The 21,100-nt window shown below is 46.3% G+C and overlaps 2 protein-coding genes across 2 annotated transcripts; one reads left to right on the forward strand and one right to left on the reverse strand.

The window, feature by feature from the left end:
* The first annotated feature begins 3,949 nt into the window (after positions 1–3,949).
* rab21 (RAB21, member RAS oncogene family) lies at positions 3,950–10,085 on the forward strand. The gene is made up of 7 exons (XM_086201441.1): positions 3,950–4,403; positions 7,400–7,459; positions 7,568–7,675; positions 8,211–8,274; positions 8,807–8,861; positions 8,997–9,085; positions 9,236–10,085. Exons 1-7 carry the CDS (start codon positions 4,257–4,259, stop codon positions 9,373–9,375), a joined length of 663 nt encoding a protein of 220 aa, XP_086057567.1. The 5' UTR covers positions 3,950–4,256; the 3' UTR covers positions 9,376–10,085.
* A 1,240-nt stretch (positions 10,086–11,325) lies between these two features.
* Positions 11,326–18,964, reverse strand: LOC147262517 (tetraspanin-8-like). The gene is made up of 9 exons (XM_086201440.1): positions 18,805–18,964; positions 16,728–16,799; positions 16,534–16,650; positions 16,013–16,087; positions 15,789–15,884; positions 13,675–13,785; positions 12,804–12,842; positions 12,639–12,722; positions 11,326–12,154 (listed from the first exon to the last, which is right to left on the reverse strand). Exons 1-9 carry the CDS (start codon positions 18,862–18,864, stop codon positions 12,014–12,016), a joined length of 795 nt encoding a protein of 264 aa, XP_086057566.1. The 5' UTR covers positions 18,865–18,964; the 3' UTR covers positions 11,326–12,013.
* Positions 18,965–21,100: the final 2,136 nt, after the last annotated feature.

A 21,100-nucleotide genomic window follows, 5' to 3' on the forward strand; every position in this document is an offset into this window, starting at 1 on the left:
AGGCCGTGTCCTCTCAGGGTACATACTCTCGAACAAATGCTTCTCACGTCTATACCATACATCGCACAGCTTTTAAAAACATAGCACTGTATTCCTGACAAAAATACCTACAAAAATATGGTATTTTGTGTTACTTTTGACCAACGTAGGCCGAGTTATTCAGCTTTTACACACTACATTTCTCTTCATCCTCCACTCTCTCCACTCTAGCACAGATCAAAGAAAGTGCAGCGGGGGAGGGGTTCTTAATGGGCCAGCTGGCAGCTCTGCTCTCAGCTCTGACAGAGATGGCAGAGATTTGTTTACTGTAGTCATGGAAACCACAATTGGAGCTTCTCTGCCCTCATGTACATACTCTCAAACAAACACTTGTAGCTTCTAAACTAAAAGACTCACACCTTCAGAAAACACACCATTGAATTGCTGAGAAAAAACTCTACGAACTGATGTCTTTACATTACACTTTTGACCAACATATGCAGAGTTATGACTGTGTTTGTCAGTAAAACTGCCAAATCCTCCTCTGCTCTCCACTCTGACAGAGATGGCAGAGAGCGAGCAGAGAAGGGAGGGGCTCTTAAAGGGCCGGCTCTCAGCTCTGCACTCACACTGTGCAGCGCACTGAGGCTCGTATCTCCTAAACTACAAGGCCTAGGGATTTGCCGATTACACCGTTGGATTGGGGCCGGTGTCAAGGACGCGGCCATAGGCCGCGCGGGGGCTCAGGCCCTAACAACGCTGCTTGCAGCTTTAATTTTTTTTCTTTTAGTAATTTCATGCAAATTAGCTTCAAAGTCGGACAAAAGACATGACAGCAGATTTTAATGCTGCTCTGCTGAATGCACGTACAATCACACGCGCACACACAAACCGACAGACAGACAGGGACAGTCTTGCCACGGTGACACCTCTTGTTCCTAGCAACCATCTGCACACAGAAACAAGCGCGAGCTGTGGAGAAGTGGCTGAGTTGAAGAAAACGACAACATCAGCTGATGGTACTCCAGATGTTTGCGCTGACAGCTGGGAAGTCGTGGCTCTGCCAGGCTTTCGCCTCCAAGTGATATGAGAGTTCATTTTGAATTCTGACTGCTTGAACTTTTAATGACATTTTGGAATTATGGCAGTTTTAAGTTCAAACTTAATTATTTTCTTCTCCTCAAATCCATATGAACTTTCTAGGAGCGTGATTTTATAGCTTCTGGCAGAAAAATGGTGACGTTGTGGTGATTTTAAATATTTTTTTGAAAGAAATCAGGCCTTGAAAACTCAGAGGCGGCGAAAAAGAACGTTCTAATGCACTTTGGTCATGTAGCTAGCAGGGAACATTCCACAGTGCTAACTAAAGTTAGCCACAAGTTGTAATCCGGAAGCAGCACTTTCCAGAAATAGTTAGAATAAGAATAGAATAGAAGCATTTATTTGTCTTTTTGTCGCTGCATATAGTAATGAAATAACATTCTGAGGGTTCCAAACATTCAATCAAAAATATGACCAGAACATTACACATAACAATCTCTCCAGAACATTCCATCAAGTTTTTAACATCAAGGTTATTGATGAGGGTTATTATTATCATCAGAATCATCAGCAGATCTTCCTGTTTCTGGAAGAAGATGACATCATCATGTTATGACATCATCAGAAAGGATTTGGGGTCTGCTAAATCCATGAAATATTTAAAATTTAAAAAAATCATTACAAAGTTTTGGAAAGTGAGATGTGTGACAATGGTGTGTGTGATGTGTGTGTGTGTGTGCACTGGGGTGTAAGACTACATTGAGTGTTCAGATGCATATTAAAATATGTGGCACCAAAACACCAGAAATGTCCCTCTGTGGCGCCAGTGAGGGTTCCTCTTGTTTCATCTTCAGTTTAGAGAAACTGATCCGAACATCCTGATCATCCTTTTCATGTCAGTGTTGTTGTGTCATTAATTTTTGTCCATTCACTGGTAAATGGTGACATGACTCCTCAGTTGAGAAAAAGTTACTCACAGGTGTGGAACATCCAAGAGGAAATAATGGAGGTTATTGGTCTAAACACATTTGATATATGAATGCAGTTAAAATCAGATGTCTGGAAGGAACCAAATGAAAGGGATGAATGTGGGAGGAGAGAGATCAGCACCCAAAATGGAAATCATTTCGTTTCAGGATGACACTGCCTGGTTATCTGGAGGCTTCTTGTCTCCCCACCGATCTGAGTGTTTTTCTTGGTGAAGAATAAAGACCTGAACCCTGGAAAACCTTGAAAAGCCCCTGTTAACTACTGAAGAAGAAGAAGAAGAAGAAGAAGAAGAAGAGAAAAACCATCACAACAACGACACAAAACACTTTTTAAGTCGCATTTTTAAGCACGTAATGAATGAAGACGGTGGCAGTGTTTTCAGCCAGACACTGACCTCTGCTGGTGGATCCAACCCATTGCAGCCAGAAAATGGCCCAGATGAGGCGAGGGTCTGCACACCAGTTGTCATCCATCCATCATCCCTCCATCCCTCCATCATCCCTCCATCCATCCCTCCATGTTCCCCCTCTTCTCCTGTTGAGGGTGGTGGGGGTGGAGCCTATCCCAGCAGCCTTCCCCCTGGACAGGTCACCAGTCCATGGCAGGGCCAACACATAGAGACAGACAACCATTGGCTCTCCCAGCCACGCCTACGGTCAATTTAGAGTCTGGATTAACCTGGTCCCTCTTGATGTCTTTGGACTGTGGAGGAAGCTGGAGTACCAGAGAGAACCCAGCAGGAACAGGGAGAACATGGAGACTCACCCAGAAAGACCCCGTGCTGCAGCCGGGGCTCCACCCACAACCTTCTTGCTGGGGCCCACAGGGAGGACCACTGCTCCACCGGGCCGCCCCCAATTGTCATAGTATGAAATATTGGAACTTAAATGAAAATAAAAAATATGGAATGGAAAACTGTGACCTTTGACCTCCTGTAAATCTCTACATTACCAAATAAGGGTGCCAAATTTAAGAAACTTGCACCAGAAGTTTAAATTACAATGACATTGAGTCAAAGTGGTCTTGAAACGTTCCCTCCACATGTTCAAGGGCTTTAAGACTCGTCCAAAATATCAAAAAACACAACTGCAGTAACTCTTAGTTATGTGGGTCGGCCAATACTTTTGTAGAGAAAACATCTCATTGCTATACAAACAACTGATGTTGGATTTATTTATTTATATGACATTGAGTCCACGGGTGAAGCCTCTGACTTTATTAGCTATTGATTAAATCAGAATATGGTGGATGAACCAAAGTTTGCTCATTTTAAGGCCACAATTTTGAAACAATGGGAAAAGTTCAATCTTGAGGAGAAGGAAATATTTCAAGATACTTGTGAAATCTTGCAGATCTGAAAAAAACAGGGGCTGAACTCGTCTCTGTCCTCGCTGCCCAGGTTTCCTCAAGTGTCGCGTTTAAACGTGTCGAGGATGCAAATGGATTTGGTTCAGATCGAAACACCTGAACCATCCTGCGGTTTTGTCCACAAGTGTGAGACTGAAACGACGAAGATGACGACACCACACACCCCAGCAGCGTACGGCGTTGTGACGGGCAGCAGACCCGCGCATCATGTGACGCAGCAGAGACGTTATGATAACCTCTCACTCTGTTTTTTGGTTGTGTGACGAAATTTACACGTCTGATGACAATTGTACATTTTTTCATGTTTCACGTATTTGAATCAAATCTGTTTTCGGTTGGTATTTTCCCTGAAGGAGCTTCTCACCACCGCTTCTGCCCTTCCACGCACCTCTCAGTTATATTACCAGTTCATTTGGTCCGGGACAGCACCGAGTTAGCCCGCAGCTGCTGCCCCTGGGACGGAGACATTAGCAACAGCAGCCACGGAACAACAAGTGTAAATCACGACAGTAACTTTCACACTGCGTGTTTTTTTCCCCCAGCAGAGTGGCACGTCCTCAGTACTATAGACGATCTCGGCTGCTAGCCGGCTAACAGCGGCTAGCTCAGAAAGACGCCATTAGTTGGCTGGGAGTCAGGCGTTCGTGACAGTGTGAACACGGAAGAAGCTCGCCTGCAAATCAGTCCTCTATCACGTCCTCGGTGCGATTGTGAAACAGCTGAAACTGTCGACGTGTTTTCTTCCGGACTAGGGCTGTTTTTACTGAGTCAGAAGCTGATGTGAGCTGCGCAGGACTTCGGTTCCAACGGCTTAGCATTAGCATTGCTTGTTGGAGAAGAGCTTGTTTTTGACAGCAGCGGAGGGTAAAGGGCCAGCGATGGCGGCCGGGGCCACCGGTGGCGGCAGCGGCAAAACCTACTCGTTCAAGGTGGTGCTGCTGGGGGAGGGCTGCGTGGGCAAGACGTCGCTGGTGCTGCGCTACTGCGAGAACAAATTCAACGACAAACACATCACGACGCTACAGGTAAGACAGGCAGGAACAGGCTGAGCTCCCCGGGGGGCTGGCCGGTCGCCTGGTACTGGCACCCGGAGCGGAAGAGGGTGGTGGGGTTTCTTCTGGGAAACAAAGCTGCTGGGGGGCCTGTGTGTGTGTGTGTGTGTGTGGGGGGGGGGGGTCGCGCTGTCTCTCGAACCGTACGCGTGTTTTCACACTCAAGCTACTTCGGGAAAGTGTAGTGGTATCGGGTTTACTCCGGTTTACTCCAAATATCTGATATTTTATATATCTTATATATATATATATATATATATATATATATATATATATATATATATATATATATATATATATATGATGAATTCAATAACTTGAAAATAAGAGTCATTGTTTCTAAGGTCTAACGGCTGATGAATAACAGGGAATCTGATGTAAAATGCAGAATTGGTTAATACTTAATTGATACTGAATATTTATCATCAATCAGAAAGATTCTTGATCAGCCTCTGAAGTTTTTTTTCCAGTAACACGAGGGTAACACCAGTGTAGCTGGAATTATAATCTCTTCCAATCTATATTGTAGGAGTGTGACAGATTCTTCTTTTTCTCATATTTTTTGTTTGGACGCATACGTTGGGACTCATCGTCTCTCACAGTTCCAGCTGTGCTGCTGATGAAGTGGCAGAACCTCTTGCTAAGACTGTCCATCCTTCAGGTGTCCAAATGTTGGTTGTAAACCATAGGGCATCGTGAAGGATGTCTAGAATATAAACACCGGCATACATACACACATGTACATCTACATCTGTGTTCACATGCACATAGCTTCATTTATCTACATACGTGTCCGTATCACAAGATCACACTGAATCTTATTTACACATGGTTTCTTACATTTCCTGTGGTGTCGAGAATATAAATATGTTCATTTTGTCAACATCCCTTCAGCCATCAACTGGTGTGATGGACTCAGTCCACTTGGTCCCTCCATACATTTGGGTATTATTTCTGTCCGCTCTTCTATCGTTGGTGGGTCTGGTTTTAGCCATGTCCTCGTGAACACGAGCGAGTCGTTACACGTCCATCTCCATCCGTGTGAACAGTCTGAATATTCTTTTTAACCCTGAATTGTACATTGAGAGCAAATGAACAGCATCCATGTGATTTAGATCTATAATCTTGACAGCAGATCAGTTCACGTCCAGAATAATGTGTTTTTTATCAATTTTATTTATTTGCAGTTTGACGTGTCACTTGATTTCCTCAAGAAGCATCTGAGCGTGATGGAGAACGAGAGCAAGCGTCTCAATATTTGTAGAATCTTGGTGCCACTGAAGAACCACAGTTTCCTTTTTAAACTCTGAGATGGTCCTTTGCAGTGATGAACCGGAGTTTGTGTCCTGGCGCTGTGCAGTGACCCGTCGTGGTTCCGCTGTGCTGCGGCTCCCAGAGCTGACGGCGGTAAACGAGTGTCATGAGCGTGAAGAGCAAATGTCCTGCTAATAAATTGGAATATTGAATAAACAAGTGCGTCTGCTGAGTGACGAGCAGGACGGGATGGAGTTGTTATTAGAGCTCCAGGTGGGACGGCAACTTGGTTTCAGCTCTATTTTGACTCTTTGAGGGAATTCTGCTGCTTGACATGATACACGTTGGTCACATGGTATGACGACCATTTCCTGTCGGTCAGCTGTTGGTTAACAATCAGGTTCAGAGCTGCTGGGCTTCCGTTTCGCTCAACAGACTTATGTGGCGCTGGCAGCGGAAGTTTCCTCAAACGTCTTTCTCGGATGATGCGTGGTGTTGGTGGGCGTGGCCTGATGTTGATCGTGGTGTCATATCCCTACGTTGAGGTTGATATTGTAGCAGGAGCTGGTTGTGATGGAGGCGCTGTCATCCACATCCAGCATTTCTTGGTGTTTATTGGTTAACGTGAGCAGGACCGCTGGGGCCTGAAGGGAGGAATGTGGTGGACCCCTGCAGGTCACGTGACCGTGGCGGGTCCCACTGGAGCTTCTGAGTATTACATGATGAGGAGATGAATCCTGCGGTGCTTTGGGGAGGAAGCGTTCAGTCATCTGAGCACGAGCTCCACATTATCAGACTGTCAGGCAGGCTGTCATGAGACTGGTGTGACTGGAAACCAGTACACCCACACAGACCAGACCTGAACTCAACAGGAAGTTTTCCTCTGCATGACACCAGAATATGGAAAATGGCAGCCAAGCCGTCCCCATGAGCCCCCTACCAGTGCCCTGCACAGGTCTGGTTCTCTAGACCCACCCCGGCAAGGAGACGTGCAATGCCTCCCCGCACGTGTGACGAGGGTCGGCCGTCATGTTTGTCTCCGTCCAGTTGGTCCGAAGTGAGACACCAGTCCCCGTGACAGCCAGCACAGCGCCAGATCAGCACGTCAGCTCATCCTGCACGACCCGCAGAGCTGTTGGCGAGGTAGCGGTGAGAGAGCATCTGCTCCAAGGTGGCTGCAGACAGCGGCTGGTCAGCCAAGGCCATGAAGGCAGAGGAAAGGTTGATGTTTGGTAACTTCCTACTAAACCCTCGTTGTTCGCTCTGGCAGTCTCTCCTTTTCCTCGCCTGCTAACTCTTGAGTGTCAGCACTGCCACATTTGTTGTGTACTTGAAAAAGTGGAAAAAAAGATGTTCCTCCCCATTCGAGTCAATGTCAGATCCGCTGATTTCAAGGCACATGGTCAGATGGGAACATCCTGCCTGCTCTAGAAACACCCTGAAATCTGCATGGTGTCATAATAATGTTGAACGGGATGTCCCACAATGACCCTGCGTGACATCACATTTTCAGCCTTGTACACACAGGAAGTGACCTACAGCGCTGTGGTGAGCAGAGTTCCTGCAGGTTCAGGATGTTGGTGTGTCCAGCAGTTATCCACCTCACATCTGGGCTTCAGATCATTTTATTGTTGATGTCACCTGCTTGGGCCCCGCCCACCAAGCTGGGCCCCACCTGCCCACTCCTTTAATAGTTTATCTTTTCATCTCTGCAGGCATCCTTCCTCACAAAGAAGCTCAACATTACAGGAAAGAGGGTAAACCTGGCCATCTGGGTAAGGCCCCGCCCCCCTGTTGTCACTGTCATGATGGGACACGTGCCAACACGTGTGTGTGTGTGTGTGTGTGTGTGTGTGTGTGTGCGCGCGTGCGTGCCCATGCAGGACACGGCAGGTCAGGAGCGTTTCCATGCGTTAGGCCCCATCTACTACAGAGACTCCAACGGAGCCATCCTAGTGTATGACATCACAGATGAAGACTCCTTCCAGAAGGTAACACCATGCCAGGCCTCCGGCCATCTTGGTTAAGAATCCCATTCATTGGGACGAGCGTTACACATTTGCCCTGATGATGACTGTGGGATATTATCAGTTAAAACGGCGTTCACAGATGGCGGTGGATGATGCTAACATTGAACATTCTGTTTAATGCTTTTTCAGAAATGTGGAGGATAGTTTTTCAAAACAAATACTGAGTTTTTTTTCGAGCTTGAGCGATTTACCAGCCAGTCAACATGAACATGTTTCAGATTTATATTACCTGACACTGTTGTGACCACAGTGCTCCAGAGGGGGCGGGGCCACGGACAGGACAGTTGGTAGGTTGTATTTCCATTGGAGAGAAAAACGGGTTGAAGTCAAATAATGAATCCTTCAAAACTATCGTTCACTCCATGACCTGAGCAAAGATGTGAACTTGAAATCTTACGCAGGGTTTGTTTACCCTGGTTACCGCTGACGACATCTAACGGCAAAACTCACCAACTTGCTGTGGGGAGGTAACTGGAGTCATGTGATTGTGTTGCAGGTGAAGAACTGGGTGAAGGAGTTGAGGAAAATGTTGGGGAACGACATTTGTTTATGTATAGTAGGTAAGTTCTCCAGCACGCCAGCAGAACGCTGCAGTAGCACCGCAGTTCTGATCATTGATGACCACGCTGGTGGCTGAGGGCCCTGTCACGTATATGTGGACCCTAAACCTTTGCAGCTACACCCTCACAGCTGCGCTGTCACAACTACACCCCTGCACTCAGTGTGGCCTCTGGTAATGTTGGCAACAGCTGTGTCTCTGGAAACATGGCGGCACTGCAGCTTCAGCCTTGGATGGCGCAGGGATGCAGAACTTTCCCACGGCTGCTGGAATTCTTTAACGTTTCAACTGTAATGTGGAATTTTCAAGTGCATTCCTTTCATAATGGGTCTGATCACGTTATAAATGTGTCAAACATTGTGTTTTGTTGGGGGAGGCATTACAGTTCTGTTGTCGCATTTCCATGGAAACCCACTGTGAAGGGATGTTTGTGCGTTTGTAGTTGGCCAGCCTGTTGTGCTGGCTGAAGTCACATGATGTGGTCAGCTGCTTGCCACCTCACTAATGACAAATGGCTGTTTTTTTCTCTGCAGGTAATAAAATAGATTTGGACAAAGACAGAAACGTGGCGGTGGATGAGGCAGAGAGGTAAATGCTGGTGTGTGTTTGTGCGTGTGTCTGTGCGTGTGTTTGTGCGTGTGTCTGTGCGTGTGTTTGTGTGTGTGTCTGTGCGTGTGCGTGCTGGACGTTGGTATTGCGTTACCTCAGTGTGTCTTTGTGCAGTTACGCTGAGTCCGTGGGAGCCAAACATTACCACACGTCAGCTAAACTCAATAAAGGCATCGAAGAGCTTTTCCTGGATCTCTGCAAACGTAAGAGACTTTCCATTCTCCCTGCTGCTGCCACCACGATCTTGACTGACTGCCCTGTGTGTGTGTGTGTGTGTGTGTGTGTGCGTGTGTGTGTGCGTGTGTGTGTGTGCGTGTGTGTGTGTGCGTGTGTGTGTGTGCGCACGTGCACAGGGATGATGGAGACTGCTCAGACTGAGGAGAGGATGAAGGGCAACGGAGCCAGCCAATCAGCCTCGAGTAGGCGGGGTGTACAGATAGTTGATGATGAACCTCAAGCCACACCTGCAGGAGGATGCTGCTCTTCGGGCTAACACACACACACACACACACACACACACCAGTGTCTGTCAGGTTGACTCATAAAACCTTAAACTCATATTTACTTGCGTCTGCTGCCGCTAAGGATGATGGGAAATAATATTTAATTAGACAGATATTGTAAATAAAAGAACCTGTGAGGAAATGCTTGATTGAACCATTTTAGCACTTTGATCATTTCCTGGATTCAGAGCAAGTTGTCGTTGCCCCCCCCCCCCCCCCCCCCCATCTCTCTCACACACACACACACACACACAACTATAAAACCGCCTTCATATTCATCTGGTTAAAGGGGTCGTGGAGGAGCAGCAGCGCCGCCTGCTGGAGGGACTAAACCTTTTGACTCTGGAGTGCCGGTGCGACGTCCCTCTGTGTGCTGGAACTCAGTAAAATTAGGGTTTCCTCATTGGTTGCATTGCGGTGGTTGTTTTTAAACTCTCATGGAACATAAGAGCATCAGTGTCCCAACACCAGAATATCAAATCTTGCAGGATGTTAAACAAGCAGAGAATTTTAATTTTCTTGCATTTTTTTTGCCAAAATGCCGGTCAGTGAATGGAGTTGCACAGCAGCAGGTGGATGTTCTGCTCCTGCATCCTCCTCTTCCTCTTGATGGGTTCAAAATAACCTGCATGTTTAATTTCTGTAACTGCTTTCTTTGTTTTACTTTTAAATACTGGTAATAAAAAAAATGGAGTTGTGAGTATTTGCTAAGTTGTAATCAGGTGGTGCATTGTGGCATGTCTCTTCAGCGTCACATCAACGTAGCTGTCCGCCACGTCTGGAATCCAAACCCAGGAAAAACAGAGAAGATAAATTGGCACCCTGTCATGAAAATGTGACATTTTTTTCATCTTCTAATGTCAAAGTGTTTTGTACAGATGGAGCAGTTATAACCCTTTACACAAAAAATGTCATGGGTTCTTTCAAATGCACAGTAAATCTCCAGATTTTATCATTGCATGGATGCTTCAGAAAAAATCTTGAGCTCCAATGAAATGGAAGAAAAGATTGATAAATTTTCTGGAGCTGAATTTCCATTTGAGAGATGCAGTGATAATAAATTACAGGGTCAAACCAGTCATGAGGAACTGGAGATGCCACAAAATTTGAAAATGTTACATTCCAGGCCTGGAAAAGATTAATTAGAAAATATCTTTGAAGGCTTGGAAAAAAAATGTGTATTGACCCTGAGGTTCTCCTGGTTGAAGCTGCAGGTGAAAGACCATAAACCAGGTGTGTGGATCCAGCAGCTGAAAATATAACAGGTTCAGTTCTACATCAGATCCACCAGTAAACACCAGACCGGTGGATGGTGGAGGTTCAGGTCTACATCAGATCCACCAGTAAACACCAGACAGGTGGATGGTGGAGGTTCAGGTCTACATCAGATCCACCAGTAAACACCAGACCGGTGGATGGTGGAGGTTCAGGTCTACATCAGATCCACCAGTAAACACCAGACAGGTGGATGGTGGAGGTTCAGTTCTACATCAGATCCACCAGTAAACACCAGACCGGTGGATGGTGGAGGTTCAGTTCTACATCAGATCCTCCAGTAAACACCAGACCGCTGGATGTTGGAGGTTCAGTTCTACATCAGATCCACCAGTAAACACCAGACAGGTGGATGGTGGAGGTTCAGTTCTACATCAGATCCTCCAGTAAACACCAGACCGCTGGATGTTGGAGGTTCAGTTCTACATCAGATCCACCAGTAAACACCAGACCGGTGGATGGTGGAGGTTCAGTTCTACATCAGATCAGTTCTGGTCTCCAGTCCCAAGTGTTCAAGCTAAATCTACGTGGCTGGTTCTTCCTGCAGTCTGGAGTCACTAAGAAGTGATGGAGGAGGGAGAAGTGAGTGAGCTGAAGATTCAAAATCCTTCTCACTCCTCTTCCCTCATTCCAAAGACTCCTGTCAGCATCATAACACACAAGCATTAATTTTTGTTTTGTTTTATTGTAATTTTTCACTTCACAGCAGAAAATGTACACAGTCAAAGAAAAAAATTGTACGAGTTTGCTTGTATAAATGTAAACTCCCTTCAACAACTGCATCACCTCAGTTTACAAAATAAAAGCCTCTGACATCAGCAGGGAAATGTTGGAATAATATGGAATACTCTAACCAGAAGAGAAAAACTGGAATTATACTGATTTAAAAAAATAATAATTCAGCTCCAAACAAGCACACAAATGAACAGTTTTCTTGCTGCTTATCAGAGATTCTGCACTTCTCTGCTCACCAACACTAAGACTCATTGCAACAATTAATTTCCCACACTGAAAATTTGCTATTGATAAATCAGCAGTCTGAGCTTTAGTTATGTTCCTGGACAACCACCACTTCTAGGCTTTTTTACTGTCAAAATTTAATGGAAAATATTTCTAAGTATTCGCAGGTCAGTTACAAACATTTACACAAAAGTGTCCATTTGTTCATTGATCAGAAGAATTAGCGATGAGATATTGAACTGACACTAATGTTGTGAAAACTGATTCTGACAATAAACTATCAGGTCCATCGTGTTTCCATGGTGACAGAAGGCACTTTGAATAAAACTTTAATGCAAAATGCAGGAAGACAACCAGAAGCTAACAAAGCTAATGACAGGAGGGGCATGTCCACTAGTAAGCAGGAGGGTTGTGCAGCTCCTGGTATTTGGGAGGGGGCGGCGCAAAGATGGATGGCACGGTCAGCAGGATGGCGGGTCTGCTGGAGCGACCCATCTGGTGGATGATGAGGGAGGACAGAGCCATGCCCAGCAGCTGCAGAGACACACAGGACATCCAGTTAGCATCATCACCATATTTAACACTCACAGTCAGACACCTAAAGCTAACCGCCACTTGAGTCTTTAAACGCCTGTCACTGTTTCCCAAACTGGCGAGTTCAATGGCATCTGGTCTGTCCAACCCTTGCAGAATTTTAATTTTATTTGGTCAGAAAAGAAGCAAATCCTGATATTTAGAAAAATCTAGGAAAAGATAGACCACAGATGTAACCGAGGAAAGACGGTATCTGTTTGGGTTCTGAATCGATGGATCACAAAGGCGTTCACCTTAGATTAATTGATCACCTGAACAAGTCTAGTCACTCTCGAATGTGTCTGATTCTAAAAGTACAGTGACTTTGCTTAGAGGCTCTCAAGATTCCATTAACAAGCACAGGAAAATGAACATTCCAATAACGATCTGGTTTACCAGTCACTGAGTGTGCTAAGCTAATTAGCGTTCAGGTTGGACTACTCACTGCCAGCACAGCCAGCGTGAATCCTACGGCGATCAGGATGTCGAACACCAGCAGGATGTAGTGTGTGATGATGGGGAAGCACGTCTGTGGGAGACAATCAGTTCACATATTAATTAATAAACATCAAGACACAGCGCTGTCACATGGCGTAGGAGGGCCACTCACCTTGATGTAAACGGATGTTCTCTGTGGCTCCATCATAGCCTACACAACAACAACATTTTAATCAGTAAAACAAACTACCTGGTGCATGTTTTACTGGTCATACAACTCATTTCAGACCATTTGATTGCAAACATTTATCATTTAGCCAAGTGTCATTTTAGCATGAAGCTAATTCAGAAACAACAAAGCATTTATGGTTATTGAGTTGCTTTATTTTACTAGGGTTAAGGTTAGGGTGTGTGTAACACTGATGGTGCATGGGTTAAGGTTAGGGTGTGTGTAACACTGATGGTGCATCGGTTAAGGTTAGGGTGTGTGTAACACTGATGGTGCATGGGTTAAGGTTAGGGTGTGTGTAACACTGATGGTGCATGGGTTAGGGTGTGTGTAACACTGATGGTGCATGGGTTAAGGTTAGGGTGTGTGTAACACTGATGGTGCATGGGTTAGGGTGTGTGTAACACTGATGGTGCATGGGTTAAGGTTAGGGTGTGTGTAACACTGATGGTGCATGGGTTAAGGTTAGGGTGTGTGTAACACTGATGGTGCATGGGTTAGGGTTAGGGTGTGTGTAACACTGATGGTGCATGGGTTAAGGTTAGGGTGTGTGTAACACTGATGGTGCATGGGTTAGGGTTAGGGTGTGTGTAACACTGATGGTGCATGGGTTAGGGTTAGGGTGTGTGTAACACTGATGGTGCATGGGTTAAGGTGTGTGTAACACTGATGGTGCATGGGTTAAGGTTAGGGTGTGTGTAACACTGATGGTGCATGGGTTAAGGTGTGTGTAACACTGATGGTGCATGGGTTAAGGTGTGTGTAACACTGATGGTGCATGTCATGGTGCTGCAGGTGAGGGGGCAGAACCTACCATGTAACTGACTGTGTGACACTTGCCCTCCATCTCCTCCATCCGGTCGCAGTAACAAGAGTCAGGGATATTTTCCCAGTCTGAGTAGCTGAAGAGGCCGCAGCAGTGCAGCTACACCACCACAAAAGAAGAGATGTCAGAGGGAAGAAGCCGGTGGCAGCGGTCTGATTGAGTCAACATTGTGATGATGTCACGGGGACCATCTGCAGAGGTTGCTCATGTACGAACGTGCATTCACGTGGATTAACGCCAAATGACTTGATGTTGACTTATCATGTACACCCCCAAGGAAATGGTTCCCTCAATTTAACTAATTTGTGGCTGTGAGATAATACAAGAACTTGTTAGCATAGTCTGATTTATTTGTGTGAACCGGTTTAATCTTGGAGCAGCCCGGTGAAGCACTGGTCCTCACTGTGGCCCCCATCAAGAAGGTTGTGGGTGGAGCCCCGGCTGCAGCACGGGGTCTTTCTGGGTGAGTCTCCATGTTCTCCCTGTTCCTGCTGGGTTCTCTCTGGTACTCCAGCTTCCTCCACAGTCCAAAGACATCAAGAGGGACCAGGTTAATCCAGACTCTAAATTGACCGTAGGCGTGGCTGGGAGAGCCAATGGTTGTCTGTCTCTATGTGTTGGCCCTGCCATGGACTGGTGACCTGTCCAGGGGGAAGGCTGCTGGGATAGGCTCCACCCCCACCACCCTCAACAGGAGAAGAGGGAGAACATGGAGGGATGGATGTTAGATCTTGTGGCCACAAAATAACTAAATTGAGGGACTTGGTGAGGTGAAAGAGTGCTAACAGTTATTATACCTCTACTCCACCTGAGGGCGCTAAAGGAACATCCTGACCAGAGCCATACATAGAGAGAAAGAGAGTTCAGCCAACTCTGGATTCTAACGTTCAGAACAATTCTGTCATGTGATTGGTTCAGAGGCAGTCACATGTTTTATAGGTGTTATGTTTGCTACCACGAACCAATATTTATGCAATGATACACATAGCAAAGACAATATCAGAGATCAATTTTCAATATTTATAAATCATCAACAATCAACTTCCACAAATAATCAAAGATGCCAAACTGCACAGCTCTTGGCTGCCCAGCAGGAACGGGGCAGAAACAAATGCTTCGTTTTCACCGTGACAACAAACGGAGGAGGTCATGGGCGCTGAAGGTTGGAGAAACACTGGACACCGACTGGTTTCTCCCTGTTATGGGAGGTTCATGTCAGTTTCTCTCTTTGTCTTTGTAAAGCGTTTACATTGGAAGAGTGAAGTCATGTCCTTTAGTCATTTATTCATATCACGCTCTCAAAAACTCCTGACACCACTTTGGAAGTGAACGATGAAGTTTACCAAGACTTATGCTGGCCTTAAGCTAGTGAGCTAGTTATCTAGACTAGATGCTGAGAGATTAAGGAGCTACCATCACGAATTGAATTTAAAGTTGCCACCTGTAACTAGGACGCTACATACTGTGAAAACAATGTGTGCATGTAGATTATATGGTATTATAATACGAATGACAGCACGAAAAGTAACAGTAAGACTAAGACTATGTTAACTTTAATTTTATCAGTCACAAGTGTTTAAAGTAATGTCAACCTTCTATCAGCGATGGATGAACTCGGGAGACTAAGGAGAGGTTCAACAGCTTCGTGGTTGATTGAGCGATTGGACTACAACCCATTTGACAGGCTCATTTAAGATGTTTCAGCTAACGACACCCTGGGTTATTGAAGTGAGGCCTTTTACATCATGACGGACGCTGACAATGACATTTATAGACTTATTAATCGACAAGATAAGAGATTGATATCAACATAGCATAGCGTTTTAGAATCACCTGGCATTGGCAGCCAACATGGTGCCCATTATTTGCGTTGGCCCATCTCTCTCTATATAGGGCTCTGATCCTGACTGAGCAGAGACAGTGAGATGGTTACCTTGAAAACGGTATCAAGAATGTAGCTAAACATGCTGTTTTCTAGGACGTCCTTCCCTCACAGAGACGAGATCGCGCCTCCATTCACATGTTTGACATCCTCTTTTGTCAACAATCTGATGAGTTGAGCCACACCTGAGGACATCTGACATCTTGTCTCTTTGTCTTACCTGCCGCTGAACTGCATCTGCCATGTCCTTTACTTCCTCAGGAGCTCGGTCCAAAGGAAGAATACTACGAAAGTTGTTCTCCAACACATCTTCCAGCTGCAGGCACACACATATAGATAAATTCAGTGGTACAAAACAACACAAATGACATTAGAACAGACGTAATAGGCAGTAGCTGGGTTGTTCCAGTCACTAGAACCAACAACTAAATGTCAGACTGTCACCTGAGGACGGAAAATGGCCGCCGGGATTCCAACTCGCATCATCAACAGACTTCCGATGACCATACACACCAGGAACTGCAGACAAGAGCAGCTGTCACCCGCAATGACCCCGAAATCAAAACATGACTTTGCCATGAAACAGAAATGAGATTTCTTCATTTCTAACATTTCAGGAGTAAATTGAGTTTTGTTCAGGAATTACTTCTCTTGAAATCAGAAATGGATAACAACAACATTCCTCTAAAATGCCTTCAACTCCCTGTTTGGTGTTTGTTCTCTCTTGACTTTGTTCTGTTTGCACTGCAGCAGACGGCTCCATGACCTGGATCCTGGCGACGCTCCATACATAAAGATTCAGGACATTTATTCAGAGGAGAGCTCAGTGCCGCGAGTACACATCGCCATTATACACATCGCCGATGGTTCAAGCTCGAGCTGAAGAGGCAACCGGCTGCAGGGGTGTTTTCGGGGAGTATTTGGGAAGTTTTGCAAGACCGTGTTGCTGGAGCTTGTGTACTTACCACAATCAGGGCGACTCTGCTCTCCTTGTGGGCTCCGTAGGCTCCCAATATGGCGATCACCGTGGTGATGGTGCCCACGATGTAGAGGACAACGAGGCTGGTGTAGCGCCCCTCCAGCTGGAGCAGAAGAGGAGACAAGGTTAGGATTCCTGATCAAGCCTCGTCTTTCTGTGCGTAAACTGTGTGTTTCTTACATTGGTTCCTCCTTCAACATTGGTGAGGACCTGCGCCAGCAGAGCGAGCGCCAGGATTAAGGCCCCAATGATCTGAAACCAGAGATGACATCAGAACTCTTAGCAAATTTACCCATTTATTTATGAAGGATATTTTACAACTACCAGAGTTGAGCAGTGCTGTGCAATAAAATCCAAATAACACTTGGAACCACAGGCAGCAGAGTAGTTAGCAGCCCTCAGCCTGCCAACCACTGGTCACATGGTGATGGTGTCACACACAAACAGTAACACCTTGAACCCGTCAGAGTCTAAAGTTGCTAACTTCAACCATTGCTGTTGTTCATTAGCAACCGTTAGCTTAGCCATCAGAAAGTGGCCCCCTCAGCATGGCTGTCCAGTGCTTCTGGTCCTCCAGCCCAGACCAGCCTCGAGCTGCTGAACCAGTATCGTCTCACTGCTTTGTGGGTCTGACGGTTTTGGAGACGCTAACGGAACGAAGCCTCACGTTTCTCAGGAAAATCAGCACCTGCTGCTCACCCTGGCCCTGTGTTTCTCTCTCCTCTTATCCCCCTGCTCCCCATCCCTTTCTCCTCTCTACCCCCACCCCCATCTCTCAACTCCAACTGGTCGAGGCAGATGGCTGCCCGCTCTGAGCCCGGTTCTGCTTGAGGCTTCTTCCTGTTAAAAGGGAGTTTTCCTCACCAGTGTCGCCGAGTGCAGCTCCTGTGGGGACATAGGGTCTCTTCCATCTGAGTCAAAGACGGAGGTTCTAAACCTCTGACTTGAGATGGCTTCTGTTGTGATTGATTGATTGACACCCGATACAAGCCTGCTCACAATGCTGGCTCATTAGAAACATCTTCAATTTTTATGTAATATTTCATCACTATAATATTTTTCCCAGGTAAACTTTGACTTTCATTCGGAGGATTTTTTTAGTATTTAAAAAGTTTTCATATTTTTGACTCAACAACTTAACATCCTACATTAACTGACATTCGATGTGTGAGACGTTATCAACAGCTTGTTGTTAGGTCACGTGGTCCGCAGCTTTGTGGAGGAACAGTTTCACTCCAGTTTGTTTCTGTCAAATATTATATTTCTTTTGCTCAATAAATTAAAAACATAAAATCACTTTGCGACACAAAGATGAATCAGCTCATGTGTTGCTTAAGTTTTCTGGAGGAGTCAGCACTCTGACACGCCTGGACGCAAGAGCAGTTACACAACCCGGTTTAGTTTTTCTCACAAATGTTCTGGTACCACCAGATGAGGATCTGGCCCTGTTCCCATGCCGCAGGCTCCTAGAGCGAAGAACCCGCCCTCTGCAGCTGTCCGAGACCATCTGCTTTCTATTAACTGGAAATGAGATTTCTCCTTTAAATGGTTGGAAAACCGGTAGCACCCCCAGGCGTGGGACTTCAAGCTCGGGAGTCATGGCCGGTGGGTTAGTGGGTTAGGGGGTTAGTGGCGGTGGGTTAGGGGGTTAGTGGCGGTGGGTTAGGGGGTTAGTGCCGGTGGGTTAGGGGGTTAGTGGCGGTGGGTTAGGGGGTTAGTGCCGGTGGGTTAGGGGGTTAGTGCCGGTGGGTTAGGGGGTTAGTGCCGGTGGGTTAGGGGGTTAGTGCCGGTGGGTTAGGGGGTTAGTGGCGGTGGGTTAGGGGAAGCTCTGAGCACCTGGAGAGCCAAACAGGTTCCACTACATTCTGTGATTTGTTCCAATAACATATGGTCACGTGACACAAAACTGACCTTGGTGAACCCGCTTACGAACTACGTGGACTCAAGTCAACATTCAATAATAAAATACGTGTTTTTGTGTCGGTTCACGTTCACTTTGAGAGGACACCTGCGCAATTTGACATTCTGGCTAATTTTGTGACGTAAAGACATCACACACCTTTATGGTTAGTTTCTCTGTGACAGCCGGGAAGTCGGACTAAGGTTTCCCTCGCGTGTCTGGTAAACATAGTCGGGTAGGTCCGAGTCCGGAGTTCAAGGCGACCCAGAGGAGACTCGCTGCTCCACGACGCACTTTTATCTCACCGGGAACCGACAGGTGGCACAGCGGCGGCACTTTGAAAAGCTTCAAACTCACCGCAAAGAAGATATTGAAGATGATGAAGGACCGCTTGAGGCAGGTATTGATTTGCGTCATGTTTCCAGGTGAAAAAGCGACCGAACACAGCAACCGGAGAATCTGGCGTCCCGAGTCGAGTGAGGCAGTAGGCGAGGGGTGTGCCTGTTTTAGATGGCGGCGGAGCCCGGCGGGCAGGGGCGGCGTTTCCAGGAACCAACCGTCATATATGGAGACTTCCGGTACCAGTTACGGCACACAGACAGGGGCGTGTGGATCAGTCCGGGAAGAGTGGTGGGAATTTTCCATAGTGCGCGATTCCTGATGTGTCCCGACATGAACCTCGAAACTCCTGATTTCTCCAAATCCCAGTCAGACAACCGATGTTTCCACAGCATTTCCATGTCCGTTTATGATTACATCAAATACGAATTATTACACTTTGTCCTTCACTCCAGGAGGACTTAATGGTAGCAGCTGTCAGTGTGCTGGCACAGAACCGAGGAGTGAGCCAGTTCCAGCCAGAAATTAAGGAACAGACCAACTTTTAGGTTCTACAGTCCGTGGACAGGAAGACAGCCCCTCCTCTTTGGTCTACCGAACCGAAGTAGTCACTCCAACATGGTGGCGCTGCGGGACGTTAGCCGATCAGCACTGAGTCCATGTTTTACCTGCAGCTGTAGTTCTTATTGTCATACACTTTACAGACATGTACACACACTATACAGACATGTACACACTATATATGTTACGCACCTGATGCTCTTTTAGTGTTTGTCAGTGTGTGTGTTGTGAGTGCTATGTTATGTGAAGAGCCCCCCCCCCCGCTCAGACAAATTGGAGCCCTAAGCAAAATTTTATTTGGAGCCCCCCCCCCCCCCCCCCACACACACACACACACTTCTCCCCGTTTCAAATATCTCATAGGTACAAAATAACCGTTCAGCACAGCGTTTATTTTGACCTTTATTAGCAATAACAAATGTCCGTCTACTGTAGATACAGTATTTTGGCTGGAGTCAAAGAAATTAAATTGAAACTGAAATAAATATTGACATTAAAAACTACTACTATGGTACTACTGCTATCTAATCTTATTATTTGCAGTATATATGGACTACAATCTTATGAAAACACACCAATTCAGGATCTCACAGACTGATATTTCAAACTAAGGACAGTTCCCGCTTTCATCAGTATCTCTCCGTCTCATCAAAAGCTGACTGTTATGAATTAAATTCACCAACAGATGGCGACATTTACCTGCATAAAATATTTGAAACTAATATTGATGGGCAATAAACTTGGCAAGGGTTGACAACCTATCAGGTGGTCCCGTTACCAGTCATTTTGACGAGAGGTGCAAGCTTCGGTCCTTAACAAGACATTCAATCAATGTTGATCAGGGTCGCTGGAAAAGATTCTCCTGTCGAGACAGACAGGAGGCGGGGCCTCCTCCCTACTGAGGAGCAGCTCAGGTGTTTGTGCCTCAAAGTTTTATGTCAACAACAAACCCCCTTTCAAAGGGGATCTCCAGCTTCCTCTTGTTTTCTCTTTTTCTTCCTCTTGCTCGGACCTGAGTCACGATGTGGCATGGCGTGCTTTTGTTGTGCTGTCTATTAGTGTGTGAATGGAAAACTTTCGATACTGGACTCTCGGGGATGCCCTCGGCACTCTCAGCTGCTTGGGTGCTGTTTCCTTTTTGTGTCAGTTTGTCTGTCCTTGCCATGGAAACCTCGCTGGAGACGATTTCCTGTGAGGTCGGACAAGACCAGTCTTTGGTTTGGTGGTGTGTTGTGAGTGAGTGTGTGTGTTGTGAGTGAGTGTGTGTGTTGTGAGTGAGTGAGTGTGGTGTGTTGTGAGTGAGCGTGTGTGTGGTGTCTTGCGAGTGAGTGTGGTGTGAGTGAGTGTGTGTGTTGTGAGTGAGCGTGTGTGTGGTGTCTTGCGAGTGAGTGTGGTGTGAGTGAGTGTGTGTGTTGTGAGTGAGCGTGTGTGTGGTGTCTTGCGAGTGAGTGTGGTGTGAGTGAGTGGTGTGGTGTGTTGTGAGTGAATGTGTGTGTGGTGTGTGGTGAGTGAGTGAGTGTGTGGTGTGAGTGAGTGTGTGTTCTGAGAGTGAGTGTTGTGAATGTGGTGAGTGAGTGAGTGTGTGGTGTGAGTGAGTGTGTGTGTTGTGTTGCGAGTGAGTGAGTGTGGAGTGTTGTGAGTGAACGTGTGTGTGGTGTGTTGTGAGTGAACGTGTGTGGTGTGTTGTGTGCGTGTGGTGTGTTGTGAGTGGGCGTTTGTGTTGTGTGTTGTGAGTGATCTTGTGTGTGGTGTG

This window comes from Aulostomus chinensis, chromosome 4 (assembly GCF_037954235.1).
Source record: "Aulostomus chinensis isolate RoL2024-O1b breed Wild chromosome 4, RoL_Achi_v1.0, whole genome shotgun sequence".
Classification (NCBI taxonomy): Eukaryota; Metazoa; Chordata; class Actinopteri; order Syngnathiformes; family Aulostomidae; genus Aulostomus; species Aulostomus chinensis.